This window comes from Tursiops truncatus, chromosome 13 (assembly GCF_011762595.2).
Source record: "Tursiops truncatus isolate mTurTru1 chromosome 13, mTurTru1.mat.Y, whole genome shotgun sequence".
In the NCBI taxonomy this organism is placed as follows: domain Eukaryota; kingdom Metazoa; phylum Chordata; class Mammalia; order Artiodactyla; family Delphinidae; genus Tursiops; species Tursiops truncatus.
In genome coordinates, this window is record NC_047046.1 from 39,470,787 (window position 1) to 39,488,379 (window position 17,593).

A 17,593-nucleotide genomic window follows, 5' to 3' on the forward strand; every position below is an offset into this window, starting at 1 on the left:
GGTGGCCCTGATAGGACAGCCAGCCCCGTGGGAAGGAGGGATCCCTGAGCAGCCCTCCATCCCTCCCAGCTCTCCTGTGGAAGACAGCCCACTCCTTCCTCCATAATGTTGTGAGCTGCTAGTTCTGGAAGAGATCCAAGAATGATTCTCCTTTGCAAAGTGCCACCTCAGAGTGTTCAGTGTGGAAGTTGCCCTGTTCCTTATCTACCACCTCCCGGCTCTGGGGCCTTGGGCAAGTTACATACCATGTTGGAACCTCAGTTTCTCCAGCTGTGAAATGGGAGTCAGAATAGTACTCACCTTGCAGGGGCGTTGTGAGAATTAAACACAAAGATGTCTATAAAACGTAGTGAATGGACTTGAGGACACAGGGAGGGGGAAGGGTAAGCTGAGACGAAGTGAGAGAGTGGCATGGACATATATACACTACCAAACGTAAAATAGATAGCTAGTGGGAAGCAGCCGCATAGCACAGGGAGATCAGCTCGGTGTTTTGTGTCCCACTAGAGGGGTGGGATAGGGAGGGAGGGTGGGAGGCAGGCTCAAGAGGGAGGGGAGATGGGGATATATGTATAATGTATAGCTGATTCACTTTGTTATACTGCAGAAACTAACACACCAGTGTAAAGCAATTATACTCCAATAAAGATGTTAAAAAAAAAGATATCTATAAAGCCGTTAGAGTGCTTGGGATGTAATGTTCGCAGAATGATGGAGAAACAGGTGACGAGGGCCTGCCGCCTTTCAGTCTGGTCTGATGTCCTTTCCGAGAGCCTGGGTGATGTTGGAGGCGCTGTCGGAGGCGCTGTCTCAGGCGTACAGGATGGACATCAGCCTTCTTCCACACCTTCTCTATGGCCTCTGGCAGGGTGGGCAGTAGGGGTGTTTCTGGGTTCCAGGACCACATAACCAAGGCTTCTCGGGTGGCATGTGGACGGGCCTTGGGTCCCTTTATGCCCGTTGTGCTTTTTATTAGTCTAACTGCAGAAGCCAGACTGCTGGGTTTTTATGAACCTGGGAAAGTGGGCTCTTGATGATTACGAGGCATTAAATCTTGGCGCCAATGTAATAGGCCCAGTCCCGCCTCCGAGTACGCCTTGCCTGTTCTGACGCTTGACGAGCTTCAGTTTCAAAGGACACGTGTTGAAATCCAGGAACAAAATCTCCCAGGCTGAGCAGGGATCGGTTTGAGGGGCTGCTCTGCGTTGTAGAGAAACAGTGAAGACCGCCTTCTTAACCTTGATACGTTTTGGTGGCAAAGAAGGGCAGAGGTTGCTCTTGCCTTTGGAGATGAGCCAGGTGGTGTGGTACATAACTGGGGCTTTGCTAACACGTGACCTGTGCAGCTGGGCCATGCGTGGTCTCCTCACCTGGATGAGTGGTCGCCAAGGTCCGTCCCAGCACTGGCACCCTGGGAGCCTTCCCCGAGTCTCCTCGTTGCTCTCACAACACATCCATCCGTGCACTCTCCTTTTTAATCATCTCTCTGAAGGTGTCTCCCCATCAGGTTGTCCTTGAAGGCAGGGACTGAGCTCTATGCATTCTTGATCCCCCAGCACCTTGTCGTGGGTAGTTAGTAAATGGTGGATGGACGTTCGAATGCACAACAGTTGGTAGTTCAGGCGAGCTTTGTTCCAGGTGGTAGAGGGGCAGTTTCACATGTGTTGGACCTTCCCAGAGTATATGTGCAGTCTTCTCCTCTGCCCTACATATCTTGATTCATGCCCCCATCTCTTGGTAAAGGTTTACAAAGTCCTTCTGTTTCACTTTTCTCTACTTTCCTTTCGATATATCAAAGTGTTATTATTTCTCCTGCAATCTTTAGGAATCTACCCAATTTTCAGAGAAGGCCCTCATCTCTGCTTTGGTGTTGCTTTGACTGTCATCCCTCAGCTTTTTCCAAGATTCCTGCCACCCAGTGAAACCCTAGCCACCTGGGCTTGACCCCCATTGAGCAGAGCCAAAGGCTCCACAGACTCACCTTCTACACGCACCCTCAGTGGAGCTCTGGTTCCCCACAATCCCTTCAGCCTTGCCTCCCTGCCAAGTGGGGCACAGCTCAGAGCTCACCTGCATTCCAAGCTCTGGCCTGTGAGTACTTGACCAAAGTCTACAAGTTTCAGAGCTGTGTTTGCCCTGTCTGCATACTAGGTCATGACACCCAGAACAGGAACCGAGTCTTACGTTTCTTTACTCTTCTCTGCATCCCCAATACCTAGGACTGTGAATATTTGTATCTGTGCCGATGACACTGATAATGGTGACAGTGACATCTTGCTTAAAATCACGTAATAGAGACAGAACTGGATCTAGGACTCTGCCCTGTCACCGCTGCTACCCCCGGTAGCATCATTCTTTGCCTGATAACAGTGGTTTCTAATCTTCTCTTGGGATCTCATAGATTCTCTTTTAGAAAAGAGAGAAAATGGACACACACACACCCACACACACACACACACACACACACACACACACACATACTTTACATCTGATTTTAAAGGTGCACAGAACCCCTAAGAGGTCCAGAGACCCCAGTTTAAGGATCCTGCCCTAAAGAATGACGCCACTGAGCATCCTTAGGAAAATAAAATGGCAGCTGATTGCATTGATTTTAGTCTGTTGCTTTGCGAAAACATTGGTTGGAAATGGCATATCACCCACCTTGGACGTTTTTAAGAATATATTATTTGTGAGCATATATGTACAATGGAACACTACTCAGCCGTAAAAGACAATGAAATTTTGCCATTTGCAACAACATGGGTGGACCTGCGGGGTATTGTGCTGAGTGAAGTAAGTCAGACAGAGAAAGACAAATACTCTATGATATCACTTATATGTGGAACCTAAAAATAAAACAAACAAATGAATATAACAAAACAGAAACAAACTCCCAGGTACAGAGAACAAACTAGTGGTTACTGATGGGAAAGAGGGGAAAACAGAGGGGCACGATAGGGGTAGGGAATTAAGAGACAAACTATCACGTATAAAATAAGTAAGTTACCAGGATATATTGTACAGCACAGGGAATATAGCCAATATTTTATAATAACTTCAAATGGAGCATAATCTATAAAAATATTGAAGCTCTGTGTTGTACACCTGAAACTAATATAATATTGTAAATCAACTATACCTCAATAAAATATTTTTCTATTAAAAAAGAATATATTATTTTCCATAATAACCACGTGGTATCACACCAAAGCCCTGGCATAAAGGGCTACTCAGACTTCTGGGTTAGACTTTCGCCAGAGTATCCAATAAGTTGAATCCACGGAACATCTAAGTAAATATTCATGTGGTTTTCCGCACAGCGCTCAGGCTGCAAACTCACTTTGGAAACCCTTCCTGAACAGCCTGGTAATTAGAACCATGGTTGCTAAATTAGGTATATGGTGAGGCCAATGTGCTAATAATATATTTTCAAAGGGCTCCAAACGAGCTGTTAAAAAATTAAACTACCCACCCAGACGCTGACAGAAGCACCTCAGAGGGTGTATTGTCTTGCTTCTTGCTTCTTGGAGGCCTGAAATTGCTCCCAGGCTCTCTCCTCTCTAGAAAACAGGATGAGCCTTTAATAAAAAGGGAGTCGTTTGCAAGTGTGTCTTGCACCAGAGGTGAGGGAAATGGGAAGTTAAGGAAGCCGAAGTCTCAGACTCCAAACAAATATGCCACCTTGATGTGTGCAGTAAGGAGGTCCCTTTTTGCCCTGCAAGGATGCAGGGAGAAAGGGGACGGACGTGTTGTCTGTCAGCAGTGTTGGTGATGCTGAGCTGGAGATGCCCGTGGGAGATGGGGGAGAAAACGAGGCCCTGGTGAAAGTGGTGAGTGTGCCCCTATCACCGCCTTCTGTGCTTACCTGGTTCCTGTTACCGAGCGCTGGAAACACCCCCTGAAAGGGCCAGCTTAAGCCACATTAGAAAGAAAAGGAGCCAGCTCTGCAGTGAGATCATCTGGGCCCTGTCCTTGCTTTCTGACCATCTGGCCCTGGCCTGGGCAGGTCAGCTAAGCTCTTAGTGTCCATAGGTCTGGTCAAAGGAAAGGAACCAGATTCATAGTTTTCATAATCGTATTATCTCAATAGAGCACTAAGGAACTCAGCGAGGGCTTTAAGGAATTCCACAAACAGTGGATTCATTTTGACTCTGTTTTTTTCTCAGAATATAGTTTCCCACATATATAGATTTTCTATATCACTTTAACAGCTTGATTGAGATAATTCATACAGTCTTCATTTAAAGTGTCCTATTCGGCAGTTTTTAGTATATTCACAAAGTTGTGCAACCATCACTACTCTCTAATTTTAGAGCATTTTCATCACCCTAAAAAGAAACCCTGTGGCCATTAGCAATCACTCCCCATTCTTCCCGCTCCCCCCACCCAACCCTAGGCAACCCCTAATCTACTTTCTGCCTCTATGGAGTTCATATAATTGGAATCATACACCATGTGGTCTTTTGTGACTCCCTTCTTTCACTTTGCATAATGTTTTCAAGGGTCATCCGTTTTATAGCATGTATCAGTACTTCATTCCTCTTTATGGCTGAAGAATATTGCATTTTATTATCCATTCATCAGTCGATGAAATTTAGGTTGTTTTCACATCTTGGCTATTGTAAATAATGCTGCTGTGAACATTCATGTACGACTTTTTGTGTGAGTATAACCTTCATGTCTCTTGGATTATGTCTAGGAATGGAATTGCCAGTCATATGGGGTAATTCTGTTTAACATTTTGAGGTATAATTTATATGTGTGTATGTTACACACTTATATACATATATAAAGTGTTTTTAAAACTGTGGAAAAGTACAAACTCAGTAGTGTTCATAGCTATCATGCTGGTGATTGTCAATACATTAATTTTGCATTAATTAACATGTTGCCACAGTAAGTCGATTCTGTGCAGCTAAGCTTCACCTGCCACATCTATTTAATTGAAGTGGGTCCTGAGACATTTAAAAACGGTTACCGTAGGCACCTACCTATCTGTATCAATTGGGATTATCTCCATACTGTACAACCAAGACCAAAAGAAATAAGCTAGATGCTGAGATTGACCTCAGACTAGAAATGTCACCATAACTTCAGATTTGCTTGTACAGCAAAATAGCTTCACTGTTCTAATAGTGATTGAGTTATACATTTGAATATAAAAAAGTTACTTATTAAATTTATAATTATTCTAATCTGTTTCATATATGGAGACTTGATACAAGATTTAGTTTAAAAAAAAACATTCTGCTGCACAGAAGAAGTTTGACCACAGGTGAGCTGGTGATCTCAGAGATCCCTCCCAGCTTTCATTTGGACCTCATTCCTGATATGGTTTGGGCCTCTGCTGGTTTGGTGAGGAGTCTCAGAATAGTCCCTCAGAGCAGTGTTAATCTGACTCCCTGGAGTTAAGATCCATCCTTGCCCTTTGTGTGCCGGCTGTAGCTACAGACAGTTGTTCATGCTGTACTTAAGGATTTATTGAGCACCTACTATGACCAGGTAATGTGCCAGTCACTGAGGGGGTTTCAGAGAAGGGAAGACGTAGTTATCTCTTCAAGGTATTTGCAGTCAGGTTGGAGATACAGGGTGTAATAAGAATAAAATCAATCATTCTACAAGTATCTAGATATCAAAATTTCCACGTAATACAGTAAAGGTACGAAATGAGGTAGGAATTCAGAAAATGTCAGAGGTAGCTTCGCAGAGCAGGTGGCACCGCACTGTGCCTTAGGAAGATGGTGGCATTTGGATGAAGAGCAGGTGAAGCAGATTCTGAGTTTTCTTTTGAACTAAGATTTGGTCACCCCTGGGGCATTCCTTACCCTATAAGCCCCTTGTGAGGCCAGCGATTCAGCTGTGCCCAACCCCCGTCAGCTTTCAATAAAGGGAATAATCCTCGGCTCGAGGAGAAGCAAGGCGTTTTAAAAAGGCTTCCAGAGAGGAGTGAGATCGTTTGGGCCCCTCATTAGGAAAAGGGAGGCCGATGCTTGAAGCTGGAAAGACAAGGGACGATTAGTCTTCGTTTCCATAAGCTGCGACAGAGCGTGGGCCATGGTTAATCGGAAAAAGCAGAAAATAAAGATGGATGAAACCCCATCCGCCCCGAATTTGCTATAAACAATTGCATGCTGTTTCCGAGCTGTCAGAATCCATTTCTACTGACGGCCCTTCGGAACAGGGAAAGGTCAAGCTGGAAACCAAGGGAGAAACTCAGGGGAGCGATTATGCTGCGAGGCAGCCTCTGAAAGTTTCAGTGAAATGCCAGCGGAGAAGTAACCAGCCCCACCTGACTCTGCCGTTCTGATGAAATTAGCTCCCGTTGACATCTCAGCCCTTCAAGACCGGGGAGCTGGGGAGAGGAGGTCACCTCCCGGGGCGGGGCTTGGCTTCTTCTCGTCCATCTCTAGCCTTTGTGCTGCAGACCCCATAGCACTGACTATGGACACAGAGGGCACCCATTCTGCCGTCTAACAACTTAAAAGGTCTTCAGCATGTAAAGGCATTCTTGCAAAGCAACAGTTAAGTCCTCCTAATGACTGGGAAAGAAAGGTGAGGTCACCGATGATGCTTGGGCTATTGTCAGGGTGGACTGTTTAAGAGAAGGCCCCGCCCTGAGTACAGAGAAGAGGGTCCAGGATGACCCACCCTTCCTGAAGAGGCTGGAGATGAGTGGAGGCCGAGGGTCCATCTGACACGACTCAGGTGCTTGTGAGTCTTTGGAAAGCTCAGAACCCATTGCAATCAGCCTCCGTCTAAGGAAGCGTCTCCAGCCAACTGTGCCTGCACATTGCTTCCCCACAGGTGCCCTGCAGGTGTTCCTCCTGCACCTTGCTTCCCCGCATGTGCCCTGCAGGTGTTCCTCCTGCACCTTGCTTCCCCACATGTGCCCTGCAGGTGTTCCTGCACCTCCATTGTTCCCATTCAGAAGGGAACACTGCGTAAATGCACACGCAAGTGCACACACGCTTATGGGTGCACGTGTTTGTTCCATCTCACTGTGGTGCCAGGCCCCAGCCCACCCATCTGCGTGTTCATTTGGCCTTTGGGGTCTCGCCAGCTCCTCCTGGAACTGACCTCAGCCATCTGATAGGGGCCTGTCTGGCTCCCGGCTCCTACTGGGCTCCTTCCCGGACTTTGCTTCAGGGAATTCCTCTATGTCTTGCAAAGCCTGGTGTTGCATCCTGTTCAGCTCCCATGAAGTATGTATGTCCCTCCTCAGGTCCCTCCTGAGTCCACCCTGAACCTCCCGGGCTAGTCCGGCTGCTTCCTCTCCAGGAGGTCCTCTCCCAGTTAAATCTTGACTCTCCTTCAAGCTCACTCGTGCCCTCCCCTGCCCCCCCACACTCCACACCTGGTCTGTCCTGGCCTTAAACTCCGGGTCCAGGTGCTGGGTTCCCAGCCGCCCTCCCTCACCTGGCTCAGGGCACTCTTTTCACAGAAACACCTGGATGTGATTCCTTTGATTCTGGGGCCCACCCAGAACATGCGTGAGTTGGCCCCAAACTCCTTGGATTGGTTCTGTTCGATCCACAGGGCTCTTTGGTCTCCAGGATGAAGGCGATTCTTTTTGAGTGGTTTTTTGAAGGCGCCTTTAATGAGTGGTTTTCCATTACTCATGTCTCCTTTCCACCCTCACCCTGCCCTGGTCTGGGCCCCACGTGTCACCCCCATGGCTATCCAGCATGTTCTATTGCAAAGGTAATGTCGTTTGATCTCATCGGCCACACAAACCCAAAACCTTTCTGGGTCCTGATTTTCTTTTTCAACCAATACACCTGCTCTTGGTTTCTCTTCTGCACATTTGGCCCAACTTGCTCCCTCCAGCTGCAGGGCCAGGCCCTTCCCTCCGGGATGAGGCTGAGGGGGAATTAGAATGTGGCAGTGTCAACTCGTGGCTCTGGCATGGCCCCTCTATTTCCTGGGATGCCCCAGGAGACTGGGAGGTGCCTTCGGGATGGCCATGTGTGCTGTGTCTGCTCTGTCTTCTGATCTCCCCATCTAGTCCCTTTGTCAGAGGAGTTTGCACTTGTTCCCAGAGGGAATCATTGTGGATCTTCAAATTAGGGGATGACATGATGGAAAGGGTGTTTTGTAAGATCAGCAGGGCACAGTGGGCAGGGTGGAGTGGGGCATCTGAGGAGTGCAAACCTGGCCAGTCATTAAATCCTGCCAACAAGTCCGTCTCTGCACAGCCCCAAATGCTAAGATGACCTCACACCTTGGTTTTCCAGGATTTGGCGAGTCTGATGAGAACCTCGAAACAAACGTAGACTCAGGCAAGCTGAGTGTCTCTGTATTCTTTGTAAACGTTTGGAGTTGCTTTCTTTCTCTTTAAAATTTATTTGTTTATTTATTTTTGGCTGCATTGGGTCTTTGTTGATGCGCATGCGCTTTCTCTAGTTGTGGCGAGCGGGAGCGACTCTTCGTTGTGGTGTGCGGGCTTCTCGTTGCGGTGGCTTCTCTCATTGCGGACCACAGGCTCTAGCTGCGCGAGCTTCAGTAGTTGTGGCACACGGGTCCAGTAGCTGTAGCTTGCGGGCTCTAGAGTGCAGGCTCAGTAGTTGTGGCTCATCGGCTTAGTTGCTCCGTGGCATGTGGGATCTTCCCGGACCAGGGGTCGAACCCGTGTCCCCTGCATTGGCAGGCGGATTCTTAACCATTGTGCCACCAGGGAAGTTCTTGACACACATGCGGAAACAAGAGCTCAGTATGTTTACAAATAACTGAAATGTATCTTGCTAGTAGCCCCACAGTATTATAGGTAGTTTGTTTTCTTCCTCCCTTGTGTTAATCTCTTTCACAACTGGAATTATGTTACTTGTTCAGTGTCTGTCTTCCTGACCATAAATTTAAACTCCATGAGGGAGGGATAGTGTTTATGTTTTTCACTGCTATATTTCAGCATCCAGCTTGCTGCTTGATACTTGATATATCATTAATAAATAAATGTTTGCAAAAATAGGAAATAAATGGCTGGATATTTTTTAATGTAGAAACAGGTCTTATTTGAACAAGCTGATTGGCAATTCTCGGCGATCCTGTGCCTGATTGTCAGCTAGAGACTCTAAAATATAGCCAGATTCAAAATCAGTTTCCTAGCATTTTGTCTGTTTCTTGATCCACGCAGCCCTTCTTTTCTTAAAGATGATCTGTTTTCCTTCCTTTACAAGGAAAATTCCATGACCACTGGGGGTGTGTGAACTGTGTCCATCTGTATTCTGCGTATGGATCTGCCTTTAGACGCATATGCTGCCACAGGGAGAGGGTTTTTTTCCTGCACAAGCACATCAGCCGTGTGCTCTTTGCTCAGTGGCATTGCAGGACCTGACTGATCCAGGCATGGTGCTCTGCAGTCACCCCAGCCTGGTGGCCTGGCCCAGCCAGTGCGCCACTGCTATGTCAGATTCCACAGCTCTCCTCTGGGATTTCTTCCACAGTCTATCAACCAGCCGTTGCCAGGTGAGCAAGGTAGGGCCTCACTCAGTTTCAGCACCTTTGCTGCTGGATGAAGCTTTAGATTGTGGAAAGCAGAACCGAGCATGAACCTAACAAACACACCTTCAGGCTGAAGCCAAGGCCGTTTTTGCTTTCAGCCTGTAGCTTCTGTTGAGAGGGGACAGCTGACTTTTCCTTCTCATCTGTGAACACATATGTATTGGTGCAAAACAGTTTGCTTCTTCAAGGAGCACAATCTGATTTGACTTCTGCTACGGGAGCATCTGGAATCCTGGCTTTAAAATTTGCCAAATCATGACCAGAGTTATCACAACTTAGTTGCTGAATCTGGAGATCGAGCTCCTGGTGCTGTGACCTCAACAACTTGAAGCTGCGTTAGAGAAATGAAGGAAAGAACAGTGGGGATGTTAGCATTTGACTTTGAAGCCTGGTATTTGAAAACGAGAATTTTCACAAATACTCAGAAGCTTTTGACACTCAGAAGCTGTATCAGTGAAAGTACGGTTCTTAGATACATAGTGGTTCTTCTCTTTAGGGCTTCTTGAAGTAGTGAGCTTCCCCTCGTACGTGAGATATACGAACCGGGGGATAGGATCTTATGACATTTTGCAAAGGGATTTCCTAACTGCTCAAAAGGCCAGCTCTGCTTTCTAGGTTAGTGACCCTCACACCTTTTCTTGCTGGGCCCTGATTGGGACCTTGGAAGCTTTGTGACTCTGAGTCAGAAAAGGAGGCTGAGGGATGAAGACTCCCGTGGTCTCTAGGTTGAAGTGGGACTGCTTGCTGTCCAGCCCTGATTCCTTGCCTGCAGTACCTCTTTTACCTGAGGTAGTGAGATAGTCCTCCAGCCCCCAGAAAGGTCTCGGGCCACCATTCCCGCATCTGCACCTCAGCGTGGGGAAGGCTGCTGGACCTGCGGGCATCAGACCAAGCCTCGGCGGTGAGCTTGGAGCCCTGATCCTACCGGTGGTCCTCGATCCCATTCTTCCCTAGCTGGTGTTGCAAGCAAGCAAGCACAGCCCCTCTGTGCTCACTGCTCCTCACTTGCTGGTCCAGAGCCAGAGAACAGGGTACCCAGCCCCGGGGGCTGCTTCCCAGCCTGGAAGGACCCCGGACTCTCTCTTGACAGCTGTCTCTCTGAGATCCCATCCTTATATCTTGCTCAGACACTGCACACGTCACCAACAGTGGAGCCAGGTTCCAGCTTCACCCCATGGCGGGTTGGTCTTCCTTGTTGCCTTTGGTTTTAAAAAAGCAAATTCTTCTTGTCTTTTTCATAGTTTCAGACACACACACACACACACACACACATATTTATAAGTTGATGTGGAAATAGGAACAAGTCAAAAAAGGACATACACTAAACTCTTAGAAGGTGCTCTTTGGGCCCTGGGGTTGGCAGGTCATTTCCTCAGTTTCTACTTTATATGTTTCCTAATTTGAATTTTTTTTTAAACAGTGGAACATAGTACTCTTATAGTCACAAAAGCAGGGGGGAAAAATCCATTTGGAAAGATGAATGTTTAATAAACTCAAACAGAAGAAATCCATTTTAAACGGATCATGCCTTCTGCCTATGAACTGCCGAGCTGTGCTGGGGGCCCTGGCCCTTCTGCCCACCCAGTCACCCCAGCCCTGCAGGATGAGGGTCTTCTTCCTCCCTCTTCTTCCCGCTGTAGTGAGACAATGGGAAGCTTTCTGAGGATGATTTCTGGGCTCCTGGTGATCAGGTTGGGACCTTGTGTATTGAATAGAGAAGAGCCAGTAGTAATTGTGTATAGAAAAGCATTGAGTGGAAGGTCTGGTGCTCTCTGGGAAAATCCCAAACAGCCACCGGCAGATGGTGGACTTCATTAGTTTATTCAACCGGCCCTGATCGAGTCCCTGCTGTTTACTGAGCATCTTCCATCCCTGGGGCTATGCAGATGAGGAGAGCCTGAGCAGCTCACTGGCTGGAGTGGTCAGTTTTGTCTGGGGGAGGGAGGTGACGTGGTCAGTGGAAGCAGGACCCAAGTAACACAGCAAATAAATTACAAGTCTGGGGGCTTCCCTGGTGGCGCAGTGGCTGGGAGTCCACCTGCTGATGCAGGGGACACGGGTTCGTGTCCCGGTCCGGGAAGATTCCACATGCCGCGGAGCAGCTGGGCCCGTGAGCCATGGCCACTGAGCCTGTGCGTCCGGAGCCTGTGCTCCGTGATGGGAGAGGCCACAACAGTGAGAGGCCTGCGTACCGCAAAAAAAAAAAAAAAAAAAAAAAATATTACAAGTCTGTGGGTGTCTCGTGGCTATAAGTTATTTTTATGATTGGAGGTTTTGTTTGTTTGGGGTTTTTTTGGTCATAATAACTGTTGGAACAGATCTGAAGTAATTATGACCTCAGCTGGCCCATCCCCTGTGTAACTAAGGGATCCGTGAGGCCCTCATTCCCTCACGTCTGTGAAGAGGTAACCCTGCCCTCCAGCGGCCTGACAGCCAGGAAGGGGACTCCATCCATGGGGGGAACCACACAGCTAAATTGCCTTTTTGTGAGGGTAGGAATGGTTGGCCCAGATGGTCAAGGGTCCCTTCTTGCTCCCAAAGCTTGTGTTTTTCCCCCAGAGATTATTAATGTTCCCTGGGTGGAGAGCATTGATCCAACTCGACCTACTTGTTTGACACCAGTGCTGAGGCTGGGGGTCACCTTCTTTATCCCAGCTTGGTCCTAAATCACCGTCCTAAACCCTGGGCCCAGCTGGAGCTAGGATGACCCTGCCCCAGCCTCACTGGTCAGCAGGGACATTAGTGAGCCCAGAGTCCACTCTGGTGAGGCTCTGCTGCCGTAATTCCCACTGTGACCAGCCCTGGGTCCCAGGACCACTCAGTGACTTACACCACAATCAACCATTAGCCCTAATGATAAGTGGATTAATTTGGTCCAAGTAGGTATATCCAGATAGGCAACCTTGTCATGGATTAGAATTTCCTTGCCTAGGCAGAGTCCAACATTCAAAGGGTAGTATTCTAAAATGAGTCTGGGGGCTTTAGGGAGGCTGACTTACATATGAGCGTTGAATGTGAACCACATCGGCCTCAGAAGTGTTGGTGGCCAGTATGCAAGGGCCCAAATTATAATTGTCAGACAAGATGGGGAACCCTGAATTCTGAGGACTCAATCTTGCATTTAGTGATTTCGACGTATAACACTTGGGCTCTTCCTGAATGTCTTCTTGGTTAATAAGGGGGCATGCTGTTTTGGCCCAAGGCTAAGTATTCCTCATCAGTCATTAAAATATTGAAAGACTTCTGCTTGTTAACTGTGCCCAATGGTAAGGAGTCTGCACAGTAATGGACTTGGTTTATGAGGCAGATAACGGGGTGAAAAGTGCCTGGTGAAGGTGGGCCACCCGCCCTTAGCCTTCCCTTCCACTGTGGGCTTTCTGAAGATAGAAGGTAAGGGGAAAGGTTACTACACAGCTTGGAAGGATTTAGCGGGGTGGCAGGGGCAGAGATGAGCTACCACCACAGGGCAGGCCCTCGTGGCAGGAAGGGCAGGCATCGCATCTTCGTTTTTCTGGTACCATATGACGGTTTCTTTACAATGATCCGTGGTAGTTCTTTCCAAGCTCTATATGTGCATCTCAAAGAATATATTGCTTAGTTCTGTTCATGAAGAAGGGAAGCACACATCTGCTGAACTTAAAGGAACAGGTGGGCATTTGGGTTTTGAATTTTTTTCCCTCTAAGGAATCCAGACCTTAAGTGCCTCTGTGTGTATGAGAGGGAGAGAATCTATACCTGTTCAACTCATGAAGAGAATATCAAATGTACTGGCTTTTCGAAAACAAATCCTTATAAATATGTAGAAAGATGTATTCTAATTTGATTATTTTCCAAATAGCATCTGTCTTTTCCAGCATAGGAATTGCCGGATGTGGGTTTTAGATGGGGGAATTGTCAGATTGTGTGCTTTTATGAATTGACCTCGTTTTCTAGGGTGCACCCCCTGGTTTGAATGTTGGACGGGAGCCTGTGGGCCCCAGGCTTTTCCAGCATAGGAATTGCCGGATGTGGGTTTTAGATGGGGGAATTGTCAGATTGTGTGCTTTTATGAATTGACCTCGTTTTCTAGGGTGCACCCCCTGGTTTGAATGTTGGACGGGAGCCTGTGGGCCCCAGGGCGCCTGGCAGAGCCTCATGTGTCCTCCGTGTGTTCATTTGGACACATTTTCAGCTGGAGGGCTGGCCATGCTCTTCTTGGGGTGGGAAAGGGAGACAGCCTCAAATGCCAGAGGAGCTTGAGGGGTTGTTAATGGAATTCCCTGCTGGTGGTCCCATGGATTCCCCCTTGAATATGAGCTCCTTGAGGACAAGAGTTAAGCCGGGATCAGCTTTGTGGTCCCAGCAGGCCAGGCTTGGTCGGGTGGGTGGGCAGAAAAGGATGCACCTGCCTGGCCTTTGCTGCGGCCTTGGTTGTATCTTCACTGCCCAAGGGGCCAACCACAGAGCTTCCCAGGGGACCTCTGATACGATAACTGAAGGAAGGGAGAGCTTGAAGCTGCACAGTTGCTGCAGTCACCTCGGCTGCAGATTGAGCCAAATGTTAAATGTCTGTTTACCTGTCACCTGAAAATGCAGAGATGACAGGTGCCTCTGCGTTCGCCTGCAGAGGAAGGCTCAAAGTTTGACAGGATTTGTTGGGATTTTCAGGATCTGAAACCCATACATTTATTTCTGCCTGTGACTATGTTATGTCTAATGACAATTTAGGGGTGCATACTTAAATTAATATTTCACTTTTGATTTAAAAACTCAGAAGAGGGACTTTCCTGACAGTCCAGTGGTTATGACTCCACGCTTCCACTGCAGGGGGTGAGGGTTTGATCCCTGGTCGGGGAGTTAAGATCCCACATGCTGCGCGGTGCAGCCAAAAACAGAAAAAAAAATGAAAAACGAAACTCAGAACATTATCCACAGATAAACAGAGTAAATATCATTTTAATCACAGCTGCAGAGGAGACATTGGTATTAAGTAAAAACAGTGCACGGAGGCCTGGGGCTCTAATTTTATAGGTGGCCAGTGCCTCAGCGAAGGTGACACCAAGTTAGTTCTGCTTCGAAGGGGGTGTAGGGGTGGAAGGAGCACGTGTCACAGGTTGGCTCGGGCACAAGGCATTTGGGAGTGACCTCGCCACTGGCAGGGGTTGGAGGAGCGGCCAGAGCTGGGACAGCCAGGCTGACCCCAGTCATTTGAAGGGGGAGGGCATCAGGTCAGGCTGCAGCCCCAGTGGAGGAAACTGGAGTAACAATCAAAATCCCAGGAGCTCCTGGTCATTAACTGTCCCGTGCCAAGGACTTCATGTCTCTCTGTTTCTTACTTACTCTCATTTTCCCATGTCATAGGTGAGGAAACTGGGGCTCCAGAATTAAGGAGTTTTCTAAGGTCCCAGAGCCTCCAGACTCCAGGGCGGAAATCGGAGTCTGTCTGACCCAGCACACATGTAGCATCATACCGTCCCTTGGATGGGGAGCATGGGACACCTATACCTGAGAGCTACACTGGATGGGAGTGTGACTAACTGGGGGTTTGTCCCCGTCCCAGCCTGGGACTCCGTCCCAGCCAGACCTGGCACCTAGAGGGGCTGTGCCTCACGACGGCCTGGACACCTCCTTCAAAGCCACAGCCGCCAGGTGTTGTCACAGGGGTCCTGGCCTGATGAGTCCCTGGACTTAGGGGGCTGCACAGGCGAGTCCTACTTACTCATGAATTGGCCACCTCTCAAATCCCCACCTATAAAATCAGTTCCCCACCCCCTCAGGTAAGACCAGTGTCTCCCTGGTCTGACTGACTGCTGGAACTCTAACAATACCATATTACAGAAGTGGAAGTTTAGCATAAGTTAATTAGAGTAAACTGCAGATCTTGCAGAAGGTCAGTGTGTCATGAAGACAGTGAAGGTGATGTTGGAGAGCTCCTGGGTCTCACATGTGGACAAACGAGGCTCACTGGAGAGAGAAGCAGGGAGGTGTGTGCTGAGTGTTTTAGAAAGGATCTGACTGTCAAAACATGAAGACAGGCTCTGAGAAAATTGATGAAGCCCTCGAATGGTTTGCAAAAATGACCCTTCTGATTGTCTTATTAAAAATAAAACACGAAGCAAAAAGGTATCAGTGTGGTTGGTCAGAAAAAGTACACACAGAACAAAGCAAAAAACATTCGTTTCATTTTTTTATTCTTTAGAACAAATTAGAACATGGTTATAATTGCATGTTCTTAACCTAAATGTTATCAAATGAACACAAAATAGACATAGTCTTGTAATTTTAATCTCATTTTTTTCCCAAGGTAAAGACCCAATCAGATATTTTTCTGTCCACACCACCCTTCTGCCAAATCATTTACTATGAAGTGATGGCCCTTGTTCACATGGATTTGCTATAAAATTACCAACCACCATCCCGCCTGGTCTCAATTAACTAGGACCCATTCTTATTTCAGTCTGACAAAAGAAACTAGATTGAGGGGGTTTGGGCAGGTGGTTTGCAGTTCTTTAGCAGATGGAAAGAGTTTGTGTTTTGCCTCATCACGCCCTGATATATATTCTCCCTGGTCTCAGAGAAATTCTCCCAGGGGAATAAGGTCTGCCTTGTTTCTAGTTGCTTTCGAAATTATGGCCCAGAGACCATAAGTTTTTCCTTGCCTCCTAATGATTTTGAGATTTTATTTAGTACGGTTTTAATGTTTAATATTTATCAGCTAAAGCTGGTTCAGACCACTGAGATCTGAATACTTAACAGTACTATCTAATGCTTTAGAAAAAGTGCACACAGTACCAAAGTTATACACTATCAGAGGCACCTTGTCTTTTGTTGGTTTTAGGCAGCATAAAAAGTATCCATCACTTCCCTAATCACCAGAGCAGCCCTACAACCAGGGAGAAAAAGCTCAGGATTCAGCAAGGTAAGATGGGCTTGGCATTCAGGGTACAGGCTGGGAATATGGCAGCCTCTTAAAACACCTTTTGCCTGATTTTTTTCTTAGTGGACTTTATTTTTTTAGAACAGTTTTAGCTTTATAGAAATGCCTGATCCATTTCACAATGCAGTTTTAACTCCTAGATTTTTTTTCCCTCTCTCTGCAGACGTCGCCTCATCTCCCAGAGATCGTCCTTGGAGACCCTGGAAGATATTGAGGAGAACGCTCCTCTACGGAGGTAAGTTTTTGGGTTGCATTTATGTGTGTGTGAATGGCCTGCAATACAAGGTGGCGGCCAAAGTTTGAATTTTTTTTTTTAGTTTTTGATCTACAGAATTAAATTCTAAAAATGACAATCAGATCCCCAGACTCTGTTTGGAAACCCCAGCCCTTTGGAACATTAGAACTAGAACACTATGAAATCCCAATTACGTATCAGAATAGCCCAGTTTGCATGTGAATTCAGGTGCGGTTACCTGTTCCTCTTGAAAATTGCTGCTTAATGAAGAAGAGCGCGTCACTTGCCCCGGCTTTCTCAGGCACGGGGACACAGTAATCACAGTCCCTGACTTCATTAGCAGGTGCCACGATGGTCCTCCAAAGCCAGGTGCTGGGAAACTCAGGTAGGTCCGCTGTGAGTGCTCCCTTGGGGCTGAAAGCATTCCATTTCTCCCTCCAGATTAGAAAAGTGCTTCCGAAGCATCTTTTTCTCGGTGACAGCAGTTGCTGAGCTGTGCCGGGCCTCTGACTGGCAGCTCTCCTTCCTCTAATCTGCGCCTCGGTCCACCTGGCCCCCCTGGAGTTCAGGAGACACACACTGCGTCCCCTGCAGCCCTCACGGCAGCCCCAGCTGAGCTGGCTGTGCAGGAGGAGCTGAGGCAAGACGGGACCTTGTGGGACGCTGCGGCTTTACAGGAATGCATGGCAGGGGCAGAGCCGAGGGAGGGTGTGTGCTCTCATGCCCTCGCACCAGCTCCTGCGGGAACGCCCATCTGCACCCTTCATGCATACTTTGGCTGCTGGCAGGGATTGGGAGTCACTGGCTCCTCCCTTTGAGCCTGGGAGGATGCTGAGGTGGAGGGAGGCGTCTCCCCCTGGAGCGGGCTCCTTCCCTGCCTGGAGTTTCACCCCCAGGTCACGGGTCTTGTCCACAGACCACCTGGATAAAGGGTGGAGCATAGA

At 47.8% G+C, this 17,593-nt stretch overlaps 1 protein-coding gene across 1 annotated transcript in view; it reads left to right on the plus strand.

Annotated features, from left to right (window-relative positions):
• CABLES1 (Cdk5 and Abl enzyme substrate 1) overlaps positions 1–17,593 on the plus strand; it is a 105,870-nt gene that overhangs the window by 24,888 nt on the left and 63,389 nt on the right. The window contains exon 2 of the mRNA XM_019930528.3: positions 16,578–16,649. Coding sequence (XP_019786087.1) covers positions 16,578–16,649 — 72 coding nt within the window. The remainder of the gene's footprint in view (positions 1–16,577; positions 16,650–17,593) is intronic.